This window comes from Myotis myotis, unplaced genomic scaffold (genome assembly GCF_014108235.1).
Source record: "Myotis myotis isolate mMyoMyo1 unplaced genomic scaffold, mMyoMyo1.p scaffold_m19_p_2, whole genome shotgun sequence".
Classification (NCBI taxonomy): domain Eukaryota; kingdom Metazoa; phylum Chordata; class Mammalia; order Chiroptera; family Vespertilionidae; genus Myotis; species Myotis myotis.
In genome coordinates this window covers 5578734-5601281 of record NW_023416324.1, presented here as the reverse complement: position 1 = coordinate 5601281, position 22548 = coordinate 5578734, and the positions used below count along the sequence as shown (strand labels likewise).

Here is a 22548-nt window from a genome sequence, read left to right as displayed (position 1 = left end):
AATAAAATATAAAATAAAATAAATAAAATAAAATAAATAAAATAAAATAAATAAAATAAAATAAAATGTAAAGACTACGAAAAGCCTGCAGGCTGGCAGGACACCTGACACAGGTGCAGAGACTGCGTGGAGAATGGGGGGACTCACCCCCCGCCTGGTGACCCGGGAGGACACCGACTGCAGCAGAGGGAAGCGGGGCAGCATGCGCCCCCTAAGCAGCTGCTGGCACATGACTCCCTGTCTCCCCCTCTCCTGAGGCGGAAGTGTGCTCCTGCCCTCCTGCCTCCGGAATGCGGTGCAGGCAAGAGACACTTACCGACTGGCTTTCGGAATAGCAAACTCCTCGGACGAGCAGGGTGACAAGCTTCGACCGCAGGATCAGGCCATGGAAGGTCAGAGGGCGGAAGCGTTCCTCCATGGTCCAGTCTTCACTTGGGGACTGGTCAGGGTATAGGTTGGGGTAGGGAGTGTATCTGTTATATAAAAACCAGACGCTGCCTAGTATACCCTCAGCAGGATCGCGTTTCACCCACGTCCCAACCCACCCCCCAAACTCCCCAAAAACCCGGGAGCTACCTAACAGGGCCGGAGCCGAGGGCCGGCCCGTCCTGAACCCCGTAGGGGCCGGTGCCTGTGCGGGGGGAGGACTGTGCGCTCACCTTCGCTCGAGCATCTGCTGCAGGAGGTCCTCCTTCTCGGCCGGCTCCTCTGAGGTCACGTGCTCGTCACACACGTTCCGCAGCTCGCTCGACGGGTAGGACTTCATGGACTGGCTGCGCCTGCGCTGCTCGCCGGCTCGGGTGAGGATGCTGGATTTCTGTGGGGGGAGGGGTGGCAATGGCAGAGGTATCCCCCAGGGAGGCCCTGGACTGCTGCAGGTGCAGGCACACCAACACAGCACCTACTGAGCGTAAGGATTTGGGGGGCAGTGGGGATCTAAAGCACATGCCGACAGGAACTGCAGGAAATGCTGGCAGTGGCTCAGGGGCCGGTTCACAGGAGCCTCTGGGCTCCGCAGGGCTTGCTGCAGACCCTGTGGTTTCTGCCGGCCCAACATCCTTGCTCCTTGGATTTGGAAAAGCACCTCAATTGTCCAGTGGGGAACAAACCCTCTCTCCCAGCAAGCCCAGGGGTGGGCACACGACCCAGGTGAGGCAACGGGACTCTCCCTCTGCCTGGATTTCAAACTGGGAGCAGCCCAAGGACAGAGAACAGCGGCTCTGAGGCCCTGTCTCCCAGAGGGTCCCCTCACCGCCTGCACGCCCGAGCACCACGCTCTGGCTCCTTCACTTCCTGTCGGTCCTGCCGCTTCCAACAACTGACTTCTTTTCCCCTCTTGTGTAGGGCCAAGTCCATCTCTGTGGTTGGCAACTCTAGAACCCTCGCCGATCCAACTTGCAGGAATCCCGAAGGCTGCTGATTAAAAACAAATCTGTCCCACCCAGCTGGTGTGGCTCAGCAGTGAGCATTGACCTATGAACCAGGAGGTCACAGTTCGATTCCTGGGTTGCAGGCTCCCATCCCCATTGTGGGGCGTGCAGGAGACAGCTGATCAATGATTCTCCCTCATCATTGATGTATCTATCCCTCTCCCCCTTCTCTGAAATCAATAAAAATACACTTAAAAACAGAACAAAACAAACCTGTGCCCGCGCTTACTGGGAGAATGGACACGCCCTGATGGCCTAACGGAGTCCACATTCGCTGTTGAGTCTACACTCACTGTCGCACATAATGGGGTGCTGATTTCTCCTAAGAGCCACCCACCTGTGGGGCGTGACGAGCACCAGTCAGTGTGAGCATCATGGAACCATTGCCACCCACCCCTCCTCTCGGCTGTTTTCTCACCTTGAACTTGATGTTGTTACTGATGAGCTGGTTGCCCTTCATGAACTCCTTCTCGTTGCCCCGGTTCTCGGTGACCACGGGGAAGGCGTGGTGGACAGTGGTGCGTAGGATGCTGACTAGAGACTGGATGCGGGTATGCGGGTAGACGTAGGTCAGGTTGGGCTCCATGATGTCACTGGCTCTCAGTCTGTGGAGGGAGGGAAGCCATCAGCCCCACGCCTGAGCCCACGGCGCCCGGGGGCAAGTGCGATGGGCTGCACTGGCTCTTCTGCTGCACATGCCCTTCCCCAGGCCTGAAACGTCCTTCCCCGCTTTGTGTGGGCCTGGACTCATCCCTCGGCCCAACATGAAGAGTCCCCTCACCACAAACCCCTCTGCTTGCCCAGGGGACCGCCCGGCCACCCCCTCCTCAGCACCCCATGGCACATTCCTCGTACCGCACTGAGCTGGTAATTACACTATTGGAATTTAAAAAAAAAAAAAGTCTGGTGTCCCTTCAGACCAGGATGGCAGCTGCAGCCACAGGGCAAGTCCCTGCCTGTCTTGTCTACATGCCGTTGACGCTGCCTCTGCACCAGGGCGGAGACCACGTGCCTGCAGAGCTGACAACACCGACTCTGCCCTTTACAGAGGCTGGAACGCCCTACGCGAGGCCACAGGGACTTGTGTGGTGCCAGACGTAGGAGGCCCAAACCATTTGTGGGCTGATGGGTAATTTGGTGATTATAATACGAGATTTCGTTAGGCACACGCGAGGCAGGCTAGTTCTCAAACAGGGCTAGCAGACCCTTAGCTTAATCCTCACCTGACGATATTTTTTCCATTGATTTTTAGAGTGAAAGGGAAGGAGGAGGAGGAGGGGAGATAGAGAGAGAGAAACATTGATGTGAGGGAGACACATCGACTGGCTGCCTCCCGCACACGTCCTGACTGGGGTGGGGAGCAAACTCGCAACTGAGGTACGACTAGGAATTGAACCCGCAACCCTTCGGTCCTCGGGCACCCTAACCCCTGAGAAAAGCCAGCCAGGGCTAGCATGCCTGTAGTTTAGACATTCAATCCTAACACAGACTTTATGCACAGCCCTAACTTCCTATTGAACCAGAACACAGGACCCAAGCAAAGCCAGGCATCGGCCCTGCCCTCCACGCCCTGCCCCGGCTCCCGGCTCCCGGCCACAGGACCTGCTCCATGTTCCCAAACATACTTGCTCTTTCAATGACCCCGTTTCACTTCACTCTCACCCAAGAATCTAAGTAACCATTTCCTACCCTGATACAAACATTCCTTGGGCCCCAGGATGTGACGAGACCTCACGGCCTCACCTGTCCATTTCCGCCTCTGTCTCCCACTCCAGAAGCGGCACTCCTCGCAGGCCCACGTGGATGTCGTAAATGCCCTTATTGAAAAAGTCCCCTGTCCACTTGGCCACCTGAAACACAAAGTAAAGACTTGAAAAGAGGCTGCTGTGGGGCGAACTTGGCCCTGAACCCGAAAGTGGACTAGAAGGGAGTGCTCACCATCAGAGTGATCATAATGGGAAGCCCGTAAGTGATCTCATTGGTGGATTCGATCAGGATGACCGTGAGACTGATGGTCATACGGACGACCCCGCCCAGGAAAGCCGCGGCACCAATCAGGGCAAAGGTCCCCGAGTAGACATGGCCCAATCCAATGTAGCTGGTGAAGAGAGAAAACAAGAACGTGCCTTGGAATCATGCTGGGTGGAGGGGCAAGGCTACGGTTCGAGCACTTGCACATGTACACACGTGCACGCTCATGCACACACGTACACACACTGTACCTTTTGAGGACATTGGCAACTAAACGTCCAAAAGCAGCTCCACACAGCAGAGAAGGCACAAAGAGGCCACTTGGAACAGAAATGCCGTAAGTCCAACACGCAAGCAAGAAATAAAGGATGAAGAACAAAGCCAAAGTGATGGGGCTGAAGGTACCTGCAAGGCAAGGACAGACTGAGCCCCACTGCCAGATGCCCGCCATGGCCCGCCTTGGTCCCCACAGGTCCTTCTGCACACCAACCAGGTCACCTCCCACACTGGAGGCAGAAAGGCTAACCTTGTCTGGGTTGGAATTACAAGGACAAAGTCCTGTTTTTTGCTCAGAATGAAGGGTAAGCCTGGCTGTATCTGAGGGCCAACAAAGGAGCACAGGATGGGGAGGCGCACTGGAGCTCACCATCCTGGTGGAAGAGCTGAAGGATAGCAGACTCCTGGGGATTGAAGAAGAGGGTGGCCATGTCATTGTAGGTCTCATTGGGACAAAAAAAGGTCTTGATACTTGAATTCACATCTTCTGATGTGACCTAAGAAACAGAAATCAGTACAAGGTCAGCACCTGACCAGGGCACTTGAATCTTCAAGTGGGAGGTCCCCACCTAGGTCAAAAGAGTCTGGCATCCATGCTTTTCCTGTGAATTAAACCGGTAGCAAAAACAGATGTAGACCCAAGAGCGGCCAACTGATACTGTGTTCCTTGCATTTTGAGAATGAATGAACCAAGATGTGGGCCCTCGCTCATCCACTCATAATGACACTGTAACTACGATGATTCACCAGGGAATCTGCTGTCTCTTCTCCCAGGGCTCATTTTGTGTGTGACACTCCTGGAAGCCTGGCTGGAAACCGCACGGACTAGGGGAAGATGAGGCAGGTGACAGACCAGTGGTTGGGAGCTGACAGCTTTTCAGAGCTTCCAGGGTACGGCCTGACCTAATGCCCCAACTTTGGTTCCAAATGGAAAAAGCCTCCACCCTGAATTTGCTGCAGAAGCTAAACCACTTCCACACGGTGCAGACACCGTGCTCCTGGCTGCCGCCCGCAGGCTCCACCTGGCTGAACAAAACCCCGATGGGAAGAGATTACTTCACATTTCAGACCTCCCACTCTCTCCATCATTTTGTGTAGGATGATGAAATTCCGGTACTGCCTTGCTCATTAGAGGGTAAGGGAATTTGGATTATGAAAGTTCCTGTTTTCTATTTGATGGTGTCCAATAGTGTAAGTGTTGTTACAAAGCTCAGTAAGGATATGGACTTCTCCTGGACTCCATTCTACGGATAACACTGTAGAGGTGCCCTTACGTGAACACTGTAACAATACTAGGTGGACCGGGTGGTGGGTTTGGATAAACCCACCAGGTGAACCCGGCTGGCCAACACAGTTAGACGAAGGCTGCCTAGGAAATAGGACAGTGCCCCCTAGTGGTGGAACATGACAGGAAGAGCCGGCAAAGGAGAACCGTGTTTAGAACAGTAACCCCTGAGCTAGCCGAGAAGACACACAGGCAGTGGTTCCCAAACTACGCCTGGAGGAACACCAGTCCCGAAGGCTCTCTGGGAAGTCCTGCAGCCAATGCACTGAGAAGCCCCAGAGCACCTGCTGGAAATCAGAGTTTCCACTAAAAGCAGAGCGCAGGGTCCATAACCAGAGGGATGGACACTCCGGTGGCCTTAGCAAAGATACTTCATTTTGTGATGCTTCAGCTTTCTCATCTATAAACTGGGAATAAGTCCCACCTCAGGCTCTATTTTACTAGCTGAGTGATCTTTGTCAAGACCTCACTTTGCCTCCATTTTCCCATCTGGAAAATGGGAATAATAACATCAGCCAGCCTGGTAGTGGTAAGGATTATAGGATCATGTATGTAAAGAGCTTGGTGGAATATCTGGCACAATAAACATTCCAACTGTTCATAACTCTCCCTGGAATTTTAAGGGCCTTAGAAAGTCTGGCATTAAAGAAACTTACTTAATTCTGGTTAACTCATTTGACCACAGAATCCTTTTCCATTTGTTTCTAAATAATATAAATCAATGTTCCTTGGAACACATTTTAGAAATGTGGTCTGGTAACTAGTAATGGGTCAGCCACATTTTTCCGTAAAGAGCCAGACAGTAAATATTTTAGCCTTTGCAGGCGATGGCCCATCTTCTCCATCTTTCCCAGCTCTTTAAAAATGTAAAAACCATTCTTAGCTTGGGAGTTCCACAGAAACAAGCAGGTGCGCAGGGCCAGATCTGGCCTGTGAGCTATAGTTTGCCCATCTCTGATCTAATATGGTCTAAGCTGCACCTGGACCGACCCTGGGGACACTAAAGCAGCAGCCAAGACAAAGGCTCCAAAGGGGCTCTGAGGCACGGAGTTCCGTCCAGGGACTGTACGATGACAGGTACCTAGCACTCCCCCGGCTCCCCCTGCAGTCCAGACCACACAGCTGACCGACCACAGTCCAGCTCAGGCCCACATCCAGGTTCGATCCAAAAACGCAGGTAGAGTAAGCTCCAATCCTACCTCACGGACCTGCTCTTTCGGAGGAAGGTTCTGAAAAAGACCATCCTCCTAAGAAGGGAAAAGGAGACATGCGACAGGACGTGTGCCAGTCAGTGCCTCGGAGCTGTGAGGAAGCAGGGCTGCTGTTCTCCTGGGCAGGCGCTCCTTCCTCCCAGCCTAGAGCGACTCTCACAAGGGGGCGCAGGGGGGGCTGTAGCACATTCAGGTGTGGAGAGTGAGAAGGGAAACTGGGGCCGGAGAAGAAGCAGATGGTCCACTTCCAGAGCTTCTGTTTCCGATTAGTGTTCAACAGAGAGAGAGACAGACAGACAGACAGACAGAGACAGAGAGGAGCCCCCTATGATAACCGGACCATCCACACACATGAAACAGACGGAGGTGCACATCCTCTCTCCTGGGAAAAGGCGACTGCACGTCCCTCTCCGCAATCGGATCAGGTGGGAGCCACGAACCCACACACTCCTGAGCTCCAAGCGGCATGCCACCCACTCCTGGACCCTCGTTGCGGAGGCAGGACAGAGGGAGCAGGTGCACGGGTTACCTGGAGCAGGAGCGAGTCATTCCCGATTTGACTTGACATCTGTCGGCATTCTCCTAACACCATCGAGGCCACAAACACCACCACGGTGGTTACCAAAGACACCAGGAGGCTCTCTAAGACTCTAGGAAGCAAAGGACGGCTGTTATAGGTAATAAGACACCCCAGTCTTGGGAACTCAAAGACACAGCCCCGCCTACCCCTAACCCCTCTCCCCAAAGAGCATGTGGAGGAGCCCCCGCCAGTCAGCACGCGCAGAATCTGTCAGCGACATGCCGCATTCAGCCATTCCTATGTAAACAGTGGGCGGCCAGGGACAAGGCTGCTGCGTCCACATCATCTCTCTCTGGGGAACAGAGTAGCTTTCATTTTAGGTCCCAGGGGTGAGAATCGCACTGACCTTTCTGACTGTCATGCATCCTAGTGGAAGTCAGGTGGGGCGGGGAGGCAACCAGCAACTCTGATATAAATGAAGCTCAGACTCAGCCTTTAGGCCTGACAAATACAGTGGACATGACCCCTTCTACGTTCTGTCTCAGTTGTGAAATCAGAGCTGGTGTGGGATGCAGGGTCTGTTCACACCATCGCCTCCCTCGGGGAGACGGCCCATCCACACGGAGCTCGGGGAGCCCCGCAGGCTGGGGGAGGCGGCTGCACAGGTACCTGACGAGCTTAGGCTTCGGGTGCACGTTTCGCATCCGGTACTTTGCAAGCCTCTTGTTCAGACAGTTGAATGTGGCTCCCAGGAGGCCCCCAATGACCCCCATCAGGACGAAGAAACCCAAATCCACAGCTGTCCAGAGGTGACATTTTTTATCAGAGTCAGAGCACTGAGAGAAGGGGCAGGAAAGGGAGAGAAAAACCATGGTGCCCATGAGAACAGGAAGGGGTGGAGGTGGAGCAGACAGACACAGGAGGGGAGGCTGCCTTCTCTCTTCAAGAGACAGCACAGTGCTGGGCCTGCCCACACCGGGCAGAAGCACCCACAGGAGGCTACAGGGGCAGAGAGCCCCGCCAGAAGCTGCCCCTGATTGCTTCTACCTGGTACATCACTTAGAGCAATTGTCACCGGTCAAGCAAGAAATTCTGGGGGCCCTAGCTGGTTTGGCTCAGTGGATAGAGCATCGGCCTGCGGGCTGAAGGGTCCCAGATTCGATTCCAGTCAAGGGCACATGCCCGGGTTGCAGGCTCAATCCCCAATAGGGGGCATACAGGAGGCAGCCAATCAATGATTTCCTCTTATCATTGATCCCTCTCTCCCTCTCCCTTCCTCTCTGAAATCAATAAAAATGTATATATATATATATATATATATATATATATATATATTAAAAAATTTTGTAATTTCATCTTATTTAAAAAAAAAAAAAAAGAAGAAATTCTAGGGGAAAAGGACGAAGCATACCTTGAACTCGCCGAAGTTCAGCAATCCAGGGAGCTGGAAGGAGCCCCAACTTCCAAACTGAATCCCAGAACGAAAGAAGTTGAGGGTGAAGGTGGCAGACATGGAGCAGAAGAGCTAGGGACAGGTGACAAAAACAAGAACATTCAATAGCAACAAGTCCTACTTCCTCCCTGACCCTCCTCATCAAACCTGCTGCTCTACACAGAAACCTGCCGACGCCAGGCCCGGTACAGGTGTCCGGTAACCACGGCAAGAAAGGCACCCCATGTGGACAACTGGACCACAGGCCACAAGAAGCTTTCATTTCAACAGCCTGTTGTGAGATCTATTTACTTAGAGCCAGATACACACTGACTTCTGTGCCAAGAGAAAGAGTGAACATGAGAGGAAGAACGCGCTACTCTTAGGAGTCGGGTTCAAGTCTGGGCTCTGCTGCCGCCTGATGACCAGTCCCACGCCTTCACGCCAGGTGGCTCATCAACAAGAGACGATCCTGGCAGTCTGATGTGGGGGATGGGCGTGGGCATACAGGAAGCATGGGAAAGCCCAGTTTGGCAGTTACGGGCGTCTAAAGCAAAGGATTGGGCTCGTCAGAACTACAGCTTAAATGGGGGTGGTTACGTCCAGGAGAAGGTTTCCTTGGAAGTCTCCTCACCACTTTCCACGTGAGCCCTTGGTTCCAGAAGGAAGAGCCCTCCTCCAGGCTGAACAGGGTCCCCCCAATGGGAGCCCCGAAGGCTGCAGCGACGCCAGCAGCTGCGCCTGCTGATACAAAGTCCCGCTTGTCTCTGAGGAGAGAAGAGACAGACGCTTAATTGGACAAAGAGCCCTCGGGCCACAAAAGCCGGTTTTCCCTCCCTTATTTGCCAACGTTTGTGTGTGTTTTTTAAATTGATTTTGAGAGAGAGAAATGTTGATGTGAGTGAAACATCGATCAGCTACCTCCTGCACACCCCAAATGGGGATTAAGCCTGCAACCTGGGCGTGTGCGTTGACCGGGAATCAAAGAAGCAACTTCTTGGTGCATGGATGACGCCCAACCAACTGAGCCACACCGGCCAGGGCCTATCTGCCAACATTTTATCTCATGAAGGAGCCATGAAGTCAGGGTTTGAAGCAGGCCAACTGGGCAACGCATAGGTTCACCTGAGAGCCAGACCCACTCCGTAGCCCGAGTTCCTCCGGGGGGGAGAGGCCCCCTCACACCAGTCTCCTGTGAAGATGTAATTTCAGTCCCAGCTCAGTCCCCGCTGAGCTACACTCTCCCCAGATCTTCCTTCCAAAGGGCACAGCGTCATGAAAAGGCCAAAGTGCTGTGACATGTGGAGGAGCAGGTGACAATGACATGCGGAGCACCAAGGCGGGAAGGTAGACCACAGCTCGGACCCGGGGCCGATTCCAAGGGCCTCGTGCGCGGGCCAGTTTCACACACACAGATCCCACAGGGCAAAAGTTCCGAGAAGAGCACCTGCCCACCCAGAAGGGCGGCGACCCAGCACACTGCTCTGGAATATGGACGATGCTCTTGCGAGTATGCTGTGGACTGTCTCATGCTTTTCACCGCCACGGCCTGAGGTGCTTCCAGGCCTTAGGTCATGACACGGTGGCAGCCACGAGACCAGCTGGGCCCTGGTTGCTTATTCTCAGGACAGTAGCTCAAAGCCCACCTTCTTTCTGACACTGGGTTTTGCACGCAGCCTGCCCAGCAGGGGAGGCAATAAGCCAGCTAGAGCGAGTATGGGGTCTGAGAGGCAGTAAATGGACAGTTTATTTTTTTCAAGAGAATCCAATTCTGCCCTGGCCAGTGTGGCTCAATGGTTGGGTGTTGTCCATGCACCAAAAGGCTGCCTGTTTGATTCCGGGTCAGGGCACATGCCCAGGTTGTGGGCAGGAAGCAGCCAATGATGTTTCTCTCTCCCTCTCCCAAAACAAAACAAAACACACACACACACACACACACAAACACCTTTAAAAAAAGAAACTCCAATTCCTATTATCAACAAGACGAGTAATGATAAGTGGTGGGGAGGTTGGGGAGAAAACGGAACCCTCATCACTGCTGGAGGGAATGTAAACTGGTGCAGCCTCTATGGAAAACAGTATGGAGGTGCCTCAAAACATTAAGAGAAGAGTTCCTACACCACCCAGCAATCCTTCTTCTCGGTAGTTTTTAACCGAAAAATTTGAAAACATTTATTGGCAAAGATTTATGCACCCCTATATTCACTGCAGCATTATTCACAGTGGCAAAAGACATGGACACAACCAAAGTGTCCTTCAGTGGACAACTGGATAAAGAAGATGTGGTATTCTAGACAATAAAAGGGTAATATGCAAATTGATCCTAAGGGTGGAACAACTGGTCGCTATGATGCGCACTGACCACCAGGGGGCAGATGCTCAACGCAGGAACTGCCCCTGGTGGTCAGTGTGCTCCCACAGGGGGAGCTCCGCTCAGCCACAAGCTGGGCTGACAGCTGCAAGTGCAGCGGCGGTGGCGGGAGCCTCTCCCGCCTTCTCGGCAGCACTAAGGATGTCCTACTACGGACATCCCCCAAGGGCTCCTGGGCTGTGGGCCTAAGCTGGCAGGTGGACATCCCCCGAGGGGTCCCAGACTGCGAGAGGGCGCAGGCTGGGCTGAGGGACCCCTCGCCCCCGAGTGCACGAATCTTCATGCACCGGCCTCTAGTATATACATAAAAGAATACAACTCAGCGGTAAGAAATGAAATACTGCCATTTGTGACACGGATGGACTTTCAGATTATGCCAAGCAAAGTAAGTCAATCAGAAAAAGCTAAGAACTACATGATTTCACTCATCTGTAGGATATAAAACTGAAACTCAGACACAGACAATATGGTGGTTACCAGACGGAAGGGGGTGGGAGGTAGTAAAGGGAAAGGGAGCCAAATGTGTGGTGACAGAAGATGATTTCACTTTGGGTGATGGTAAAACAATGCAATATACAGATCATGTAGCCTAGAAATCTACACTTGAAACCTATATAATCTTATTACCCAATGTCACCCCAATAAATTTAACTTAAAGAAAAGAAAATCCAATTCCTAACCTTTCCATACCTGTCACTTCGGAAATAGGGGAAGTTAAACTGGATCTTCCGGAAGGAGATGCTCTGAAACTAAAACAAGAGAAAACCAAGTCAGAGGGGGGCCCACAGGCCACCTGCAGGAACCCCGCAGGAGCCCCTGCCTTGAGCACAGCAGGCAGATGTGCTGCAGAAGGGAGAGTCCAGAAGAGCAGCCTGGGAAAAAGAAGCTGTCTCTGGGAGAAACTTCCTTTCCTGCCCCTAAATTCCTATGCTCTTCCGAAATTGCATTTTGTACATAATCAACAAGTCAGAAAGAAAATGGGGAAGGAAGCAGCTGAGCGAACGGCTGGGAGGAAATGAAAGCTGCTGCAGCAGATACCGTGAGCCCTGCTCAGGGGTGGCAGTAAGGAAGGGCCCAAGCGCCTTCAACCTGTCCCCCACATGCTCACGCTGCCACCGTCCCTGCCCCCTTCTGGGAGGCCGGGGCCGGCGGGGAGGGTGAGGCAGCAGCAGAGAGAGCAGAAGACGGGCTCTGGGCAAGTCTTCTCTCCTGGGCTCTGACCACTCACTAGCATCATTCCCTCTGCTCAGGACGAGAGAGGAACATGCCCACAAGAGACGGACCACAAGGAACCGAGGTGTCTCCAGCCTGCAGCCCGAATCGGATAGCCCGTAAGGAAGGGAGCTTCGCCGTCCTGAGCTGGCTCCTCACCCCGTGTTATCAGTCCTGTGCACTCAGCACAGCCGTGCCCGGAACCACCTCAGACGTGCTTCTAGCATCTTGGGATAGGGGGGCGCTGAGCTGACCCACTGAGCCACCTTCCGTGGAGGCGCCGGGCAATGGCTGTGGGAGCACCAGGTGACTTCATTTGAACAGACTTTCTCTATGTGCCGTTCCTGTTCCTAGGACCTAGTTAAATCTCTGGGGTACCAGTTACCCCCTCGCCCAGGAGACAGGCCGCATAGTTTTTACATCAACCCAAACTGACGCCAGACTCCAAAGCCATGCCAGGTGCTGCCGATGGATGTTCTTCCAGACTGACTCACAGAAGCCCGCCTGGGAGGCCACTGTAAGGGACTCACCTTCCCAACCAGCAAGCTTACCTGAGGGAGGCCAGCGCCCACCACGGCTCCACTGTGGATCATGGGGCCTTCCTTCCCCACAAAGAGCCCTGGGAGCAGGTGGAGAAGGAGACCATCAGTCAGCACAGAGCCACTCTAGCTCGGGAGACCTCTGCTGTGTAAACCTTCCTCTCGATAAAACAGAGATGCTCCTGTGACTGTCTAAAACAGCGGTTCTCAACCTGTGGGTCGCGACCCCTTTGGCGGTCAAACGACCCTTTCACAGGGGTCGCCTAAGACCATCCTGCCTATCAGATATTTACATTACGATTCATAACAATAGCAACATTACAGTTATGAAGTAGCAACGAAAATAATTTTATGGTTGGGTCACAACATGAGGAAGTGTATTTAAAGGGCCAGAAGGTTGAGAACCACTGGTCTAAAAGAAAGAGTCAAATTCCCATCGAATAAGAGAAAATACTCTTTAAACTCTCAATTGGGCATCAGCAAACTATAGCCTGTGGGCCAAACGGCTCGCTGTTTTTGTACAGCTGGAGAGCTGAGAATCATTTTTCCATTCTCACCTGGATATGTTTTAAATGGTTATGTAAGTTTAAGCACCTAAATAATATTTTCAATTTTGCCTCTTTGGCCCACAAACCTAAAACATTGACTATCTGTTTACACAAAAAGCTCACTGACTTTGCTAAAAGCCAACTCCATAAACCAACTGGATGGTGGGTCTACTTTAAAACCTAATGTCAGTTACTCAGAGAGCTCTGAATGGTAACTAACAGGTCTGCATTTAAAAAACGAAGCCACGGACAGAAAGTAGAGAGATCTGTTAAGGGCAGGCCCTCCAATCCAAATCTACTTCATTTACATACAGAATGCTTCTTGTCCTCGTCACCCTTTGAAAAAAAGAAGGGAACAGTCAGAAAGACCCCCCTTACCTCCAGCTACACTGAACAGCACCCCGAAGACTTTGCAGACCAGGGTCCGGAGACGGACGATTCCGGGCACCTTCACCCCATTCAGATAGCACTTGATCTCGGGTATTCCAGAACCTGCTGCCACTGGCTGGAAGAGGAGGCACACCCGTACACTCAAACCCATCGACTTCACCACAGAGGGACGACCTGCTGGCCTGGGTTTCCGACTCAGCAGGCCTGAGGGGGATGGGAGGACGTGCACGTCTAAAACGTCCAGTGATTCAGCATCGCCTGCGGAGCCTTCAACACTCCATGCAGGCACCCCGCTCCCGGAGATCCTGCGCTCACTCACGTGAGCTGGGGCCGGGGGCCAGTCATTTTTAAAGTTCTCCAGGCGATCCTACCCTGATGTGCTCCCCAAGGGGGAGAACCACCCTCCTCACCTGGATGTTTGCTCTTTAATCTCACCACAGGCTTACGCTTGACTTTCAGAAACATTTCTGAGTGAACGCGAGGCCACTTTCTGCAGGAATCTACACTCCAAGTCGAACTCAGTCCTCTCACCTCCCAGTCATGGCGATGGAGACGAGGAGTGTAGGACCCAAAGTCTTGACAACAAAAAGGCCTCTTACCTCAATTAGGACAAGAAGACTCCCTAAGAAGACAAAGGTCAAGTTGAAACCCAGGAGTTCAAGGAGGGACAAGGCGAGGCACCCTTTCTGGCTGCACTCCTCCACCGCTAGAGAGCGAGTTAAGGAACCGTGCTCCCAGCCACGCCAAGGCCTTTCCTGCCAACACCCGACATGGGGCAGCTCCTCCTCTGAAGTGCTTACTGCGCCTCTTCCTGCCCTCCGCGTCTCCGCGTCTGAACAAGAAAACTGCCTGAGATGTCATCTACACTAGGCACCGTTTCTCATTATGAAATGCTTCAAACATTGCGAAGAGTAACCCTCACCCGTACCTTCCCAGCCCTACCTTTAATACATCTCAGGGTGGTAGCATATTTGCTCGATACTTTTAAAAATTAAAACGTTAAGAGAGCCCATTTTTGTGGCTGACCTGCTGCTCTCCCATGCTGCTGGCAGTATTGGAATAAACGCTCATATATGATTCAACCCTCTGCTTAATTGGCTCAAGTAGTGACAGGCAGCCCAGACCCACTGATTGTCCGGTTACATATTCTGGAGACCAGGAAGGGACGTAAGCGAGAGACTCCCCGGGAGTGAGTGTGCTTGCTGCCTGGACTGGGGGTTCCTGGGGCTGAGGCCTGGGCTCCTATTTGCAGCGCTGTCAGGAATGTTCATTTTGAGTTCCAGGCGCAGCCTCAGCAATCCCTGTCGTCTCACCTGAGACCTAAGTTGAATCAAGCGTTTTTGTAGGCGGAATCAAATGTTTTGTGTGGCACGAGCAGTGGCTGCCTCTCGTCTGGGCTTCCTTGTAAGGATGTATGCACTGTGTATGGCACAGGAGGCATTTTACTGCCTCCCGTCTGGACGAGCCTGGTGGTAAGGACCTCCAGTGGTCCTTGCCTGGTCTCCGAGCCCTTAGTCTGACCCACTCTGGCATGAGACATTGCTCTGCTTCGGTCAGTTTGAAACGCAGGGCATTCTGAGGCGTCTGTGGCTGGACAGACAAGGAGCATGGTGTGACGCTCTTGCCTGTGGGTTGAGCCCACCTGTACATATTGTACATAGAGTGTCTCTGCTGATTGTTGTTTTGTGTCTTTGGTTTAATTTGTCTAAAGATGGGGCATATCCTATTTTGCTAGGGGCTCCAGCTGCCCGTGGCAGGGATTGCAGGAACTTCCCAGCAGCTGCCAAGAGTTCTTAATCTTGGGGACCCTTCCTGCTCTCCCTCTCAAGGCATCAGCCGCTGGAAACTCTAAGCTAGGGCAAGTTCTTGTCTGTGATGGAACTTGGTTTCTGATGTTCTTTGCTTGCTTTCTTATCTTTGGGGGACTTAGTTTGCTCTTCGCCGGTTTATGAACATAAGGAATCCTCTGTCTGCTGTTTGGGCTTTGTGCCGCTCAGAACCCATGTGCTGTGCTGGGTTAGTGTGAGAGAAGAGTCTAAGGCTAATGTCCCAGCCCATCCTTTTCAGAATGTTCATCTATTCACTGTAGGGGTTTTTGTTTGCTTGTTTGTTTCTGTTTTTTTTTAAAGCTATCTTCTTACATGCAAGATTTCATGTTGTCAGTCTACTCAGAAATAAAGATATGGGAGATAAACCTTCTGAACGCCCCCTCCCCCCACAAGTTCTTTTTTTTTTTTTTTTTAATATATGTTATTGATTTTTCACAGAGAGGAAGGGAGAGAGATAGAAAGCCAGAAACATCGATGAGAGAGAAACATAGATCAGCTGCCTCCTGCACATCTCCCACTGGGGACATGCCCGCAACCCAGGTACATGCCCTTGACTGGAATCGAACCTGGGACCTTTCAGTCCACAGGCCGACGCTCTATCCACTGAGCCAAACCGGTTTCGGCCCCCCACAAGTTCTTTTCCTAAGAGGGTCAGATCTGCAGAAGTGCCCCCCAGCAGATTACAAAAATAGCAGTGGAGGGCCACTTCCATCTTTGTAAGAAAAAATAAAATAAAATAAAGTAAAATAGTACTTTCACATTAAAGCCACCTAAGGCTAGTGAGTTATCCCTGTTTAAAAAAAATGGTCTAGAAAATGCCTTGGGTAATAATTGGCTTTAAAATCTCAAAGTTGTTAAGACAAAATGAAATAACTAAAGTGAAGGGTTTATGATAAAGCTTTTTTAAAAGTGATAATTATATATACCTGAACATAGTTTTCCAAAGTCTTTGGTAACTAAAAACTTTGGGAGTTTGCAGGGTTAAGAGTAAAAATTATTAAATATCTAGGTATTTTGAAATATCAGGATACTAATCTGAGTTTGCCTCGCATGGAAAATCTAGAGGGTGGATTTGAATCTGTTAATGAATAAGTCTTGTATTTTATTTGAAATATCTCTTAAAAATGTGAATGTATTGCTAATCTGAGGAATGTTAATTACTTACATGTCACCTGAAAATTAAGGTTAAGAATTCTAATTAATTGGAAAGAAATGATGGTTTTGGTGTGATAGAAGGCATGCGGCACGGAGATGCATTTTGAAGGAAAAGAAAGTGGGTTCTAAAGTTGTTATTTTTGAAAGTTGTAAGGTTTGTGAAGAAAGGAAGTTATATAAATGACACAGGCCAATAAGCCAGGAGTAGTAGTGGAATAGGGAAATTGAGATGGTCAAACAACAATTTGGAGCCATCTAGTAAATCCTATCTTTCCTAAACCAAGGATGCTTAAGAGTAAATGACTTGCACTTTGCCTCCCTAACCAGAGGGTAGCTAATATCAACCTACTCAGGAGACAGACAGCAGAAATCCAATCAGTGTCATTTACTGACCACACCCAAGGACAAATGAAGTTACAGAATAAACCTCATGTTAGTTAGTCCTTTTCTAGTCTATTAAAAGGGAAAAGGTCTTTCCTGCTTTTGCCCAGGAAGCAAAAGTTCTATAAGTTATTGAAATAGTTGTGTTATATTAATTAGGCACTTTTTTTCATTAAAAAAAAAAAAAGGTCATCTTCTTAATCATGGGAACTAAAATTTGCTAGCCTATGGTTGTGTCTAATACCCTTTGGTCAATTTGATATGTGATCTTTTGGTAAAATAAGTTTGACAATCTTTCCAAGGTTTGAATTTTAAAGAAACTTTTCTTGACCTAGAATTGGCTTTAGGTCATTCCAATTGGCCCTGAAATGCCTCAAGAATTTGTTTTCTCTCATGAAGGAAAATTTTCTGCTTAAGGCACATGGGAAGCTTTGTCAAATAATAATAACTATATTATGCTTCCATTTATAGCTCTAATTGTTATCCTGGAATATTGTGTTTTGCAGAAAGGACAGGATTCCATGTCATTCACATTACTTTAAAGTATCTGGATTTATAGAAGTACTGGCAGAAAAAATCAGGAGAAACAAAAATTTGATTATGGGACTGAATGAATGGAAAATATACAGTTTTTGTAACTTTTGTTGAAAGTATTGCTGATTCTTGAACTTTTTATCAGATATAAGGTAGCATTTTTAAAGCAATTTGGTAAATTATATATTTTTCTCCCTGCCTGTCCCTCCAGAATTTGGCAATTCTTAGTAAGTGGCAATACGTTCTTTGCATGAATTCAATAAGACCTGTTTCCAATTGTGGCTGTTAACCAAGACTTTGACTGGCGTGTCATGCCTGCAGAGACATGCCTGGACTCTAGATGTCACCAGAAAGCGTTAAGGAATGAAGCCAATAAGAACACCTTGGAGAAAGCCTGGTACCTTGCCTGGTCACAGGGTTCATGGCAGTCTTTCCAAGTAAGGAACAAAGGCTGCCTTCCTGAGAGATGGCAAAGAAGGAACCTCATCACTGGGGATCTCAACTTGAGGAAGTCACCCATATCTACAGGTATTGCAGCCAAACCCGATGGCAGCTAGGTGGCTCAGCGACTTTGCCCTGCGGGGCTACTTAAAGCTTGATCATGAAATTCCAGGAAAGCGTATCTTTTTAAAATAGCCTATGTGGTTTGGCTCAGTGGATAGAGCGTCGGCCTGCGGACTGGGGGGTCCCAGGTTCGATTCCGGTCAAGGGCATGTGCCTGGGTTGCGGGCATATCCCCAGTGGGAGATGTGCGGGAGGCGGCTGATCGATGTTTCTCTCTCATCGATGTTTCTAACTCTCTATCTCTCTCCCTTCCTCTCTGTAAAAAATCAATAAAATATATTAAAAAAAAAAATAGCCCATGTGATCAACAGTTATTCTTATTGTGTTCATGCAAACAATCAAGCCAAATGGTAACTAGACTTAATACAGTAAATAAATTGGTTTCAAGTTGGCTCTTTAATAAAAATGAGGGTGATTTAAAGAGAAAAATTATGTTTCAATAGGAAATGTTTTTTCCTTTTACCAGACTACTGACGTAATTCTTGCTATTCTAACTTTTGCCCAGTAATATTAAATTTTATAACACAGTTTGACTCCACCAGCTGACAAGCCCTACTCACACTCAGGGAATACCACCTCTAGACACCCTGCCACCTCCTTCCGTGCCCAGTCGTCATCATCCCTCTGACAGAGAGCAAGCAGCTCTTGGCTCTGAAGGAAAAACATCGCCCCTCCTCGGCAGGAAGCAGTTACAGAAGAGACCCTGTGCCCCTTTTCTCCGGAAGAATTGGGAGCCAAGATCCTTGAGGGCATGTGGTGGGCAGTTAGACAGACCTGAGCAGAGCAAGGACGATGGGCCAACCGGAGGAGAAATGGACGACACCCTGAGGCGTGCTCCTCACCACGCCAACTGCTCTGACGCTGGCAGTGGAGGAACCTATATAGATCTGACCTTTACATCTTGCTGAGGAGGAGCTGGGACACCTACTGATAATACATAGACTATTCATTCTGGGGAGAAAGTCACAGATGGGGACCTTCATATGTTGGGACCCACCGTCTGGGAAAAGGATGCAGGGATGTTTCCTCTAGAAGTTACTGCAGTCGTTCCCTGTGGTGAATGTCTGACTTTTACCAGGTGTTCTAGTTATTGTCCTTAAGTATCTAATAACTACAATATGAATTGTTCTGATAATTTCACCCTCCCTTATAGTAATGGACATACTAAGCTGCTGGCTGGTGGGTTTCTGATATGTGGGTAACTATTTATCCCTGTTAACAGCACCAGGGGGCCCTGTTCCATAGGATGACTGATTGTCTTTATGACTCAGAAACATCACAGGGTCTAAACCAAAAGAGACTTTCTCAAGCCCGAGGCACCGGACTGCAATGACCATCTCCACCTGTGAGCCTGCTGCCTATATTGCTTTGACCATTTTTGTTATGCCGGTAATGGTAGGCTCCCTTAATGCAAAAGTGGCCCAGCTGGCTTGCAGCAGGGTAAAAGCCCTGAATGCCACCTCCAGGGCTATACATGGGATAAATCAAGAGCTGAACCAGGTCAGGGAGGCAGTTCTAGAAAATCGGGCAGCAATAGATTATTTGCTGCTGCAGCATAACCACGGTTGTAAAGAATGTAAAGGAATGTGCTGTTTTTAATCTTCCTGACAACTCTCAGTTTATAGAAAACATATCCAAGATCCTTCATTTATTTCGTGTATCCCATCCCTGGGAACTACTTTCAAGGCAGAAGCAGCTGCAGTTCCAGCAGGATGAGACTTTTCATCTAAAACTAATCTCATAGATATGAGATGATAGAAATAGCAGTGGGGAAATGTTAGGGGCAAAAATAGAATATTGGGGACTAGCTACGGTTATGGGAAATATTAATCACGCTCTGTTAACCACGACTGCCTTGTGTTGGTTTAAGAAAGAACATTCTGACCTGGCTGGGAGTTGTGTGCCTCCGGGACCTGGGAGTGAACCTTGGACCTGGGAGTGAACCTTGGACCTGGGAGTTAACCTTGGACTGGGAGTCAACCTTTGAATGTGGTCCATTCTCACTCAAGAACTGCCTGTTATCACGGAAAGATTAACAACCTTGTTGCACAAACAATGGAGTCCCACCCCAGCCTCCTACTTCCCCATGCCTGTAATCCCTGCTTCCCCCTGTATAAGCTGCTGTCCTGCCCTATATAAGCAGCGGGCTTATGGGGGCTGCAGAGCAGATTTTTGTGGATGACCTGCTGCTCTTCTGTACTGCCAGCAGTATTGGAATAAATGCTCATATGATTAAAAAAAAAATTAAAACATTAAGAAAAACACCTTTATGTTTCTGCCCCTCTCCCCTCTGGGAAAAAACACTAACTACCCTGATATTATTGCGCATCCTTTCCTCTGTGAAAATGTAAATGGAATCACTTTAAAGTGGAGTCGGAGCTGCCATCCCAGGGGAACTGCCTTGCCGCTGTACTACTCAAACCCTAAGAATGTTACCACCGGGCAAATTAACTCTTGGACTGGGCCTGAGGCAGAGGTTTCCAAACAACTGTTTACAAAGATAACAAGAAAGCACACATTACACCATGAGCATCATTCACGTTAAAGACATCCCTTCCTTAGCTTACCAGCACCCAGAGAAACTTCTTCCTCCTACTGATGTAATCGCCACCCTTCCCTTTCTCATAAACACCCCTCGCCTTCACCACCAACAGCAACACGACTGGGGCTTCTGCCTGAATCAGGGCTTCCCAAACAGCTATTCTCTGAACCTGGAATAAATGCTTGTTGCCTTTCACTTTGGCCTGTTAGTCTCAGGTTAGCACTTGTGTTTTTTAGATGTATCCTTATTGTTTTGTTTCAAAATTAAAATATGGCATTGTGCCGAAACCGGTTTGGCTCAGTGGATAGAGCGTTGGCCTGCAGACTGAAAGGTCCCAGGTTCAATTCCGGTCAAGGGCATGTACCTGGGTTGCGGCCACATCCCCGGTGGGAGATGTGCAAGAGGCGGCTGATCCATGTTTCTCTCTCATCGATGTTTCTGACTCTTTATCTCTCTCCCTTCCTCTCTGTAAAAAATCAATAAAATATATATTAAAAAAATGGTATTGTATTTTAGGCATATACTCCAACTTCCTCTCTCTCAGTTGATGCCTGTTCTGAGAATTAGCCATGTTGAGAAACAGTTCTGGTTTGCTCATTTTAACTTCTGTATCAAATGAAAATACCACAATTTTTCCATTTGGGGTGATTCCAACTTTTCGCAATCACAAAGCTGCGGTGCACATCTTCGTACATGTCTAAGGCCCACAGCCGGGAGAGGCATTCACGAGTCATGGGAAGAAGCAGCTTCCTGTTTATTAATTTCCAGTTCCCTAACCAGTGGTGAAGGGAGCACTTTTGCACAGGTTTATTGGCTGTTCAGTTTCCTCTCTTGAGAATGGCTGTTCGACACCTTTGCCAGCTTATTTATTGGGCTGTTGGGCTTTATTTAGGGTTGTAGTTCTCCTCTATTCTGGATACAAATTATGTTCCTTAAATACACAGTGAAGAACCTCATTGAGGCTGTGGAATTTTCACTTCATTTACATTATTGTTTTGGGTTTTATTTGTTTGTATAAATAGAATATTGACTTAGATGTGATTAAGTTTTCTGATCTTTTCCCTTTCACTGTGTGCCTTCTGGCATTTTAAGAAATAATTCCCTACCCTTTTAAAAAAATTTTGTTAATTCTCACTTGATATTTTTTCCATTGACTTTTAGAGACAGGAGGGAAGGAAGGAGAGAGAGAGAGAAACACTGATGCGAGAGACACATTGATTCGTGGCCTCCAGCCTGAGCCCCTACCGGGGCCAGAGGTGGAACCTGAAACCCAGGCACGTGTCCTTGCCTGGGAATCGAACCCGAGACCCTTCAGTGCTAGGGCCAACATTCTAACCACCGAGCACCACCGGCCAGAGCTAATTCCCTACTCTTTACATCATACAGTCTCTTAAAGTTTCATTTTGCCTATTTACCTCTTTAATCCATCTAGAATTAATTTCTAGTACAAAGTAGGAATCTAATTATATGTTTTTCCAGATGGTTAACCGATGTTCCAGCATCTTTTATTAAGTAACCCATTTTATCCTCACTGATTTATCACACGGGCTCAGTCATTCACTGCACTTCTACACCCCTACAGGCTAGTTTCTGCTTCTCCACTATTCTCCATTGTCTGGGTGTTTCTGCACCAATGTGACACTGTTTCAATGACTACATCTTAAATTATATAAGTCTCCTGCTTATTCAAAACTATTTCAACTACTTTGGCTCTTGACTCTTCCAAACAAACTTAGGAAGAGAATTTTCAAGTTCTATGAACAATACTATTGCACTTTCATTGGAACTACACTGAATTTATAGACTGATTGGGGAAAGCAGGCATCTTGGTGGTTTATGTCTTACCAACCATGAACGTATCTCTTGATTTATTTAAGTGTTCTGTGTCCTTCAATGATAAACACCTTAAAGCCGAATGGCTAATAATAGCTCTCCACAGGTCATGTCTACTGTTCAACTCATTTCTAGACAAGAAAGCACAATCAGAAACCGTGAAAAGGATACATGTCTGTACCACTCCAAACTTGAGCTGCGTGAAGAGGCGCACAAAGAAGTCCACAAAGAGACCCACCTGGGAAGAGCAAAGGAGCGTCAGTCACACAGCTTCCTGGTGTGTTACGGGCACTGCCCTCAAAAGCACAGACTTCCCCCACTGCATTCACGGTGCACGCACGCCTGCTGCGCACGCACACCTGCGTTATCAACCAGCAGTGGGTGGATGGGCTTTCGTTAGTCACTCTGGCTCTGCAGGGGCCCCGCTCCAGCCTTGCCCCACTGCCCACTAAAGAACAAAGAATGGAGTACAGCTATGAGAGGAGCAAAGTAAAACAAAGAGAGAAAATTATGCAGAAAAAGATG

The 22548-nt window shown here is 49.2% G+C and overlaps 1 protein-coding gene across 5 annotated transcripts in view; it reads right to left on the bottom strand.

The window, feature by feature from the left end:
- Positions 1-22548, bottom strand: part of CLCN6 (chloride voltage-gated channel 6) — a 33863-nt gene that overhangs the window by 5417 nt on the left and 5898 nt on the right. Inside the window, exons 5-20 of one of the 5 annotated variants that reach the window (XR_004973927.1) lie at positions 22195-22261; positions 13785-13891; positions 13174-13300; positions 12260-12327; positions 11187-11245; positions 8760-8892; positions 8105-8218; positions 7363-7529; positions 6703-6823; positions 4048-4174; positions 3653-3806; positions 3369-3528; positions 3174-3280; positions 1849-2035; positions 660-817; positions 317-439 (exon numbers count right to left, since the gene is read on the bottom strand). Coding sequence is in view for 4 of the 5 variants with exons in the window: in XM_036348365.1 (XP_036204258.1) it covers positions 317-473; positions 660-817; positions 1849-2035; positions 3174-3280; positions 3369-3528; positions 3653-3806; positions 4048-4174; positions 6703-6823; positions 7363-7529; positions 8105-8218; positions 8760-8892; positions 11187-11245; positions 12260-12327; positions 13174-13300; positions 13785-13891; positions 22195-22261 (2013 nt within the window). In the remaining variant the exon portion in view is untranslated. Of the gene's footprint in view, positions 1-316; positions 474-659; positions 818-1848; positions 2036-3173; positions 3281-3368; positions 3529-3652; positions 3807-4047; positions 4175-6702; positions 6824-7362; positions 7530-8104; positions 8219-8759; positions 8893-11176; positions 11246-12259; positions 12328-13173; positions 13301-13595; positions 13892-22194; positions 22262-22548 lie in introns of those variants that run through there. The other 4 variants (XM_036348365.1, XM_036348367.1, XM_036348366.1 and 1 more) reach the window with 4 other exon arrangements.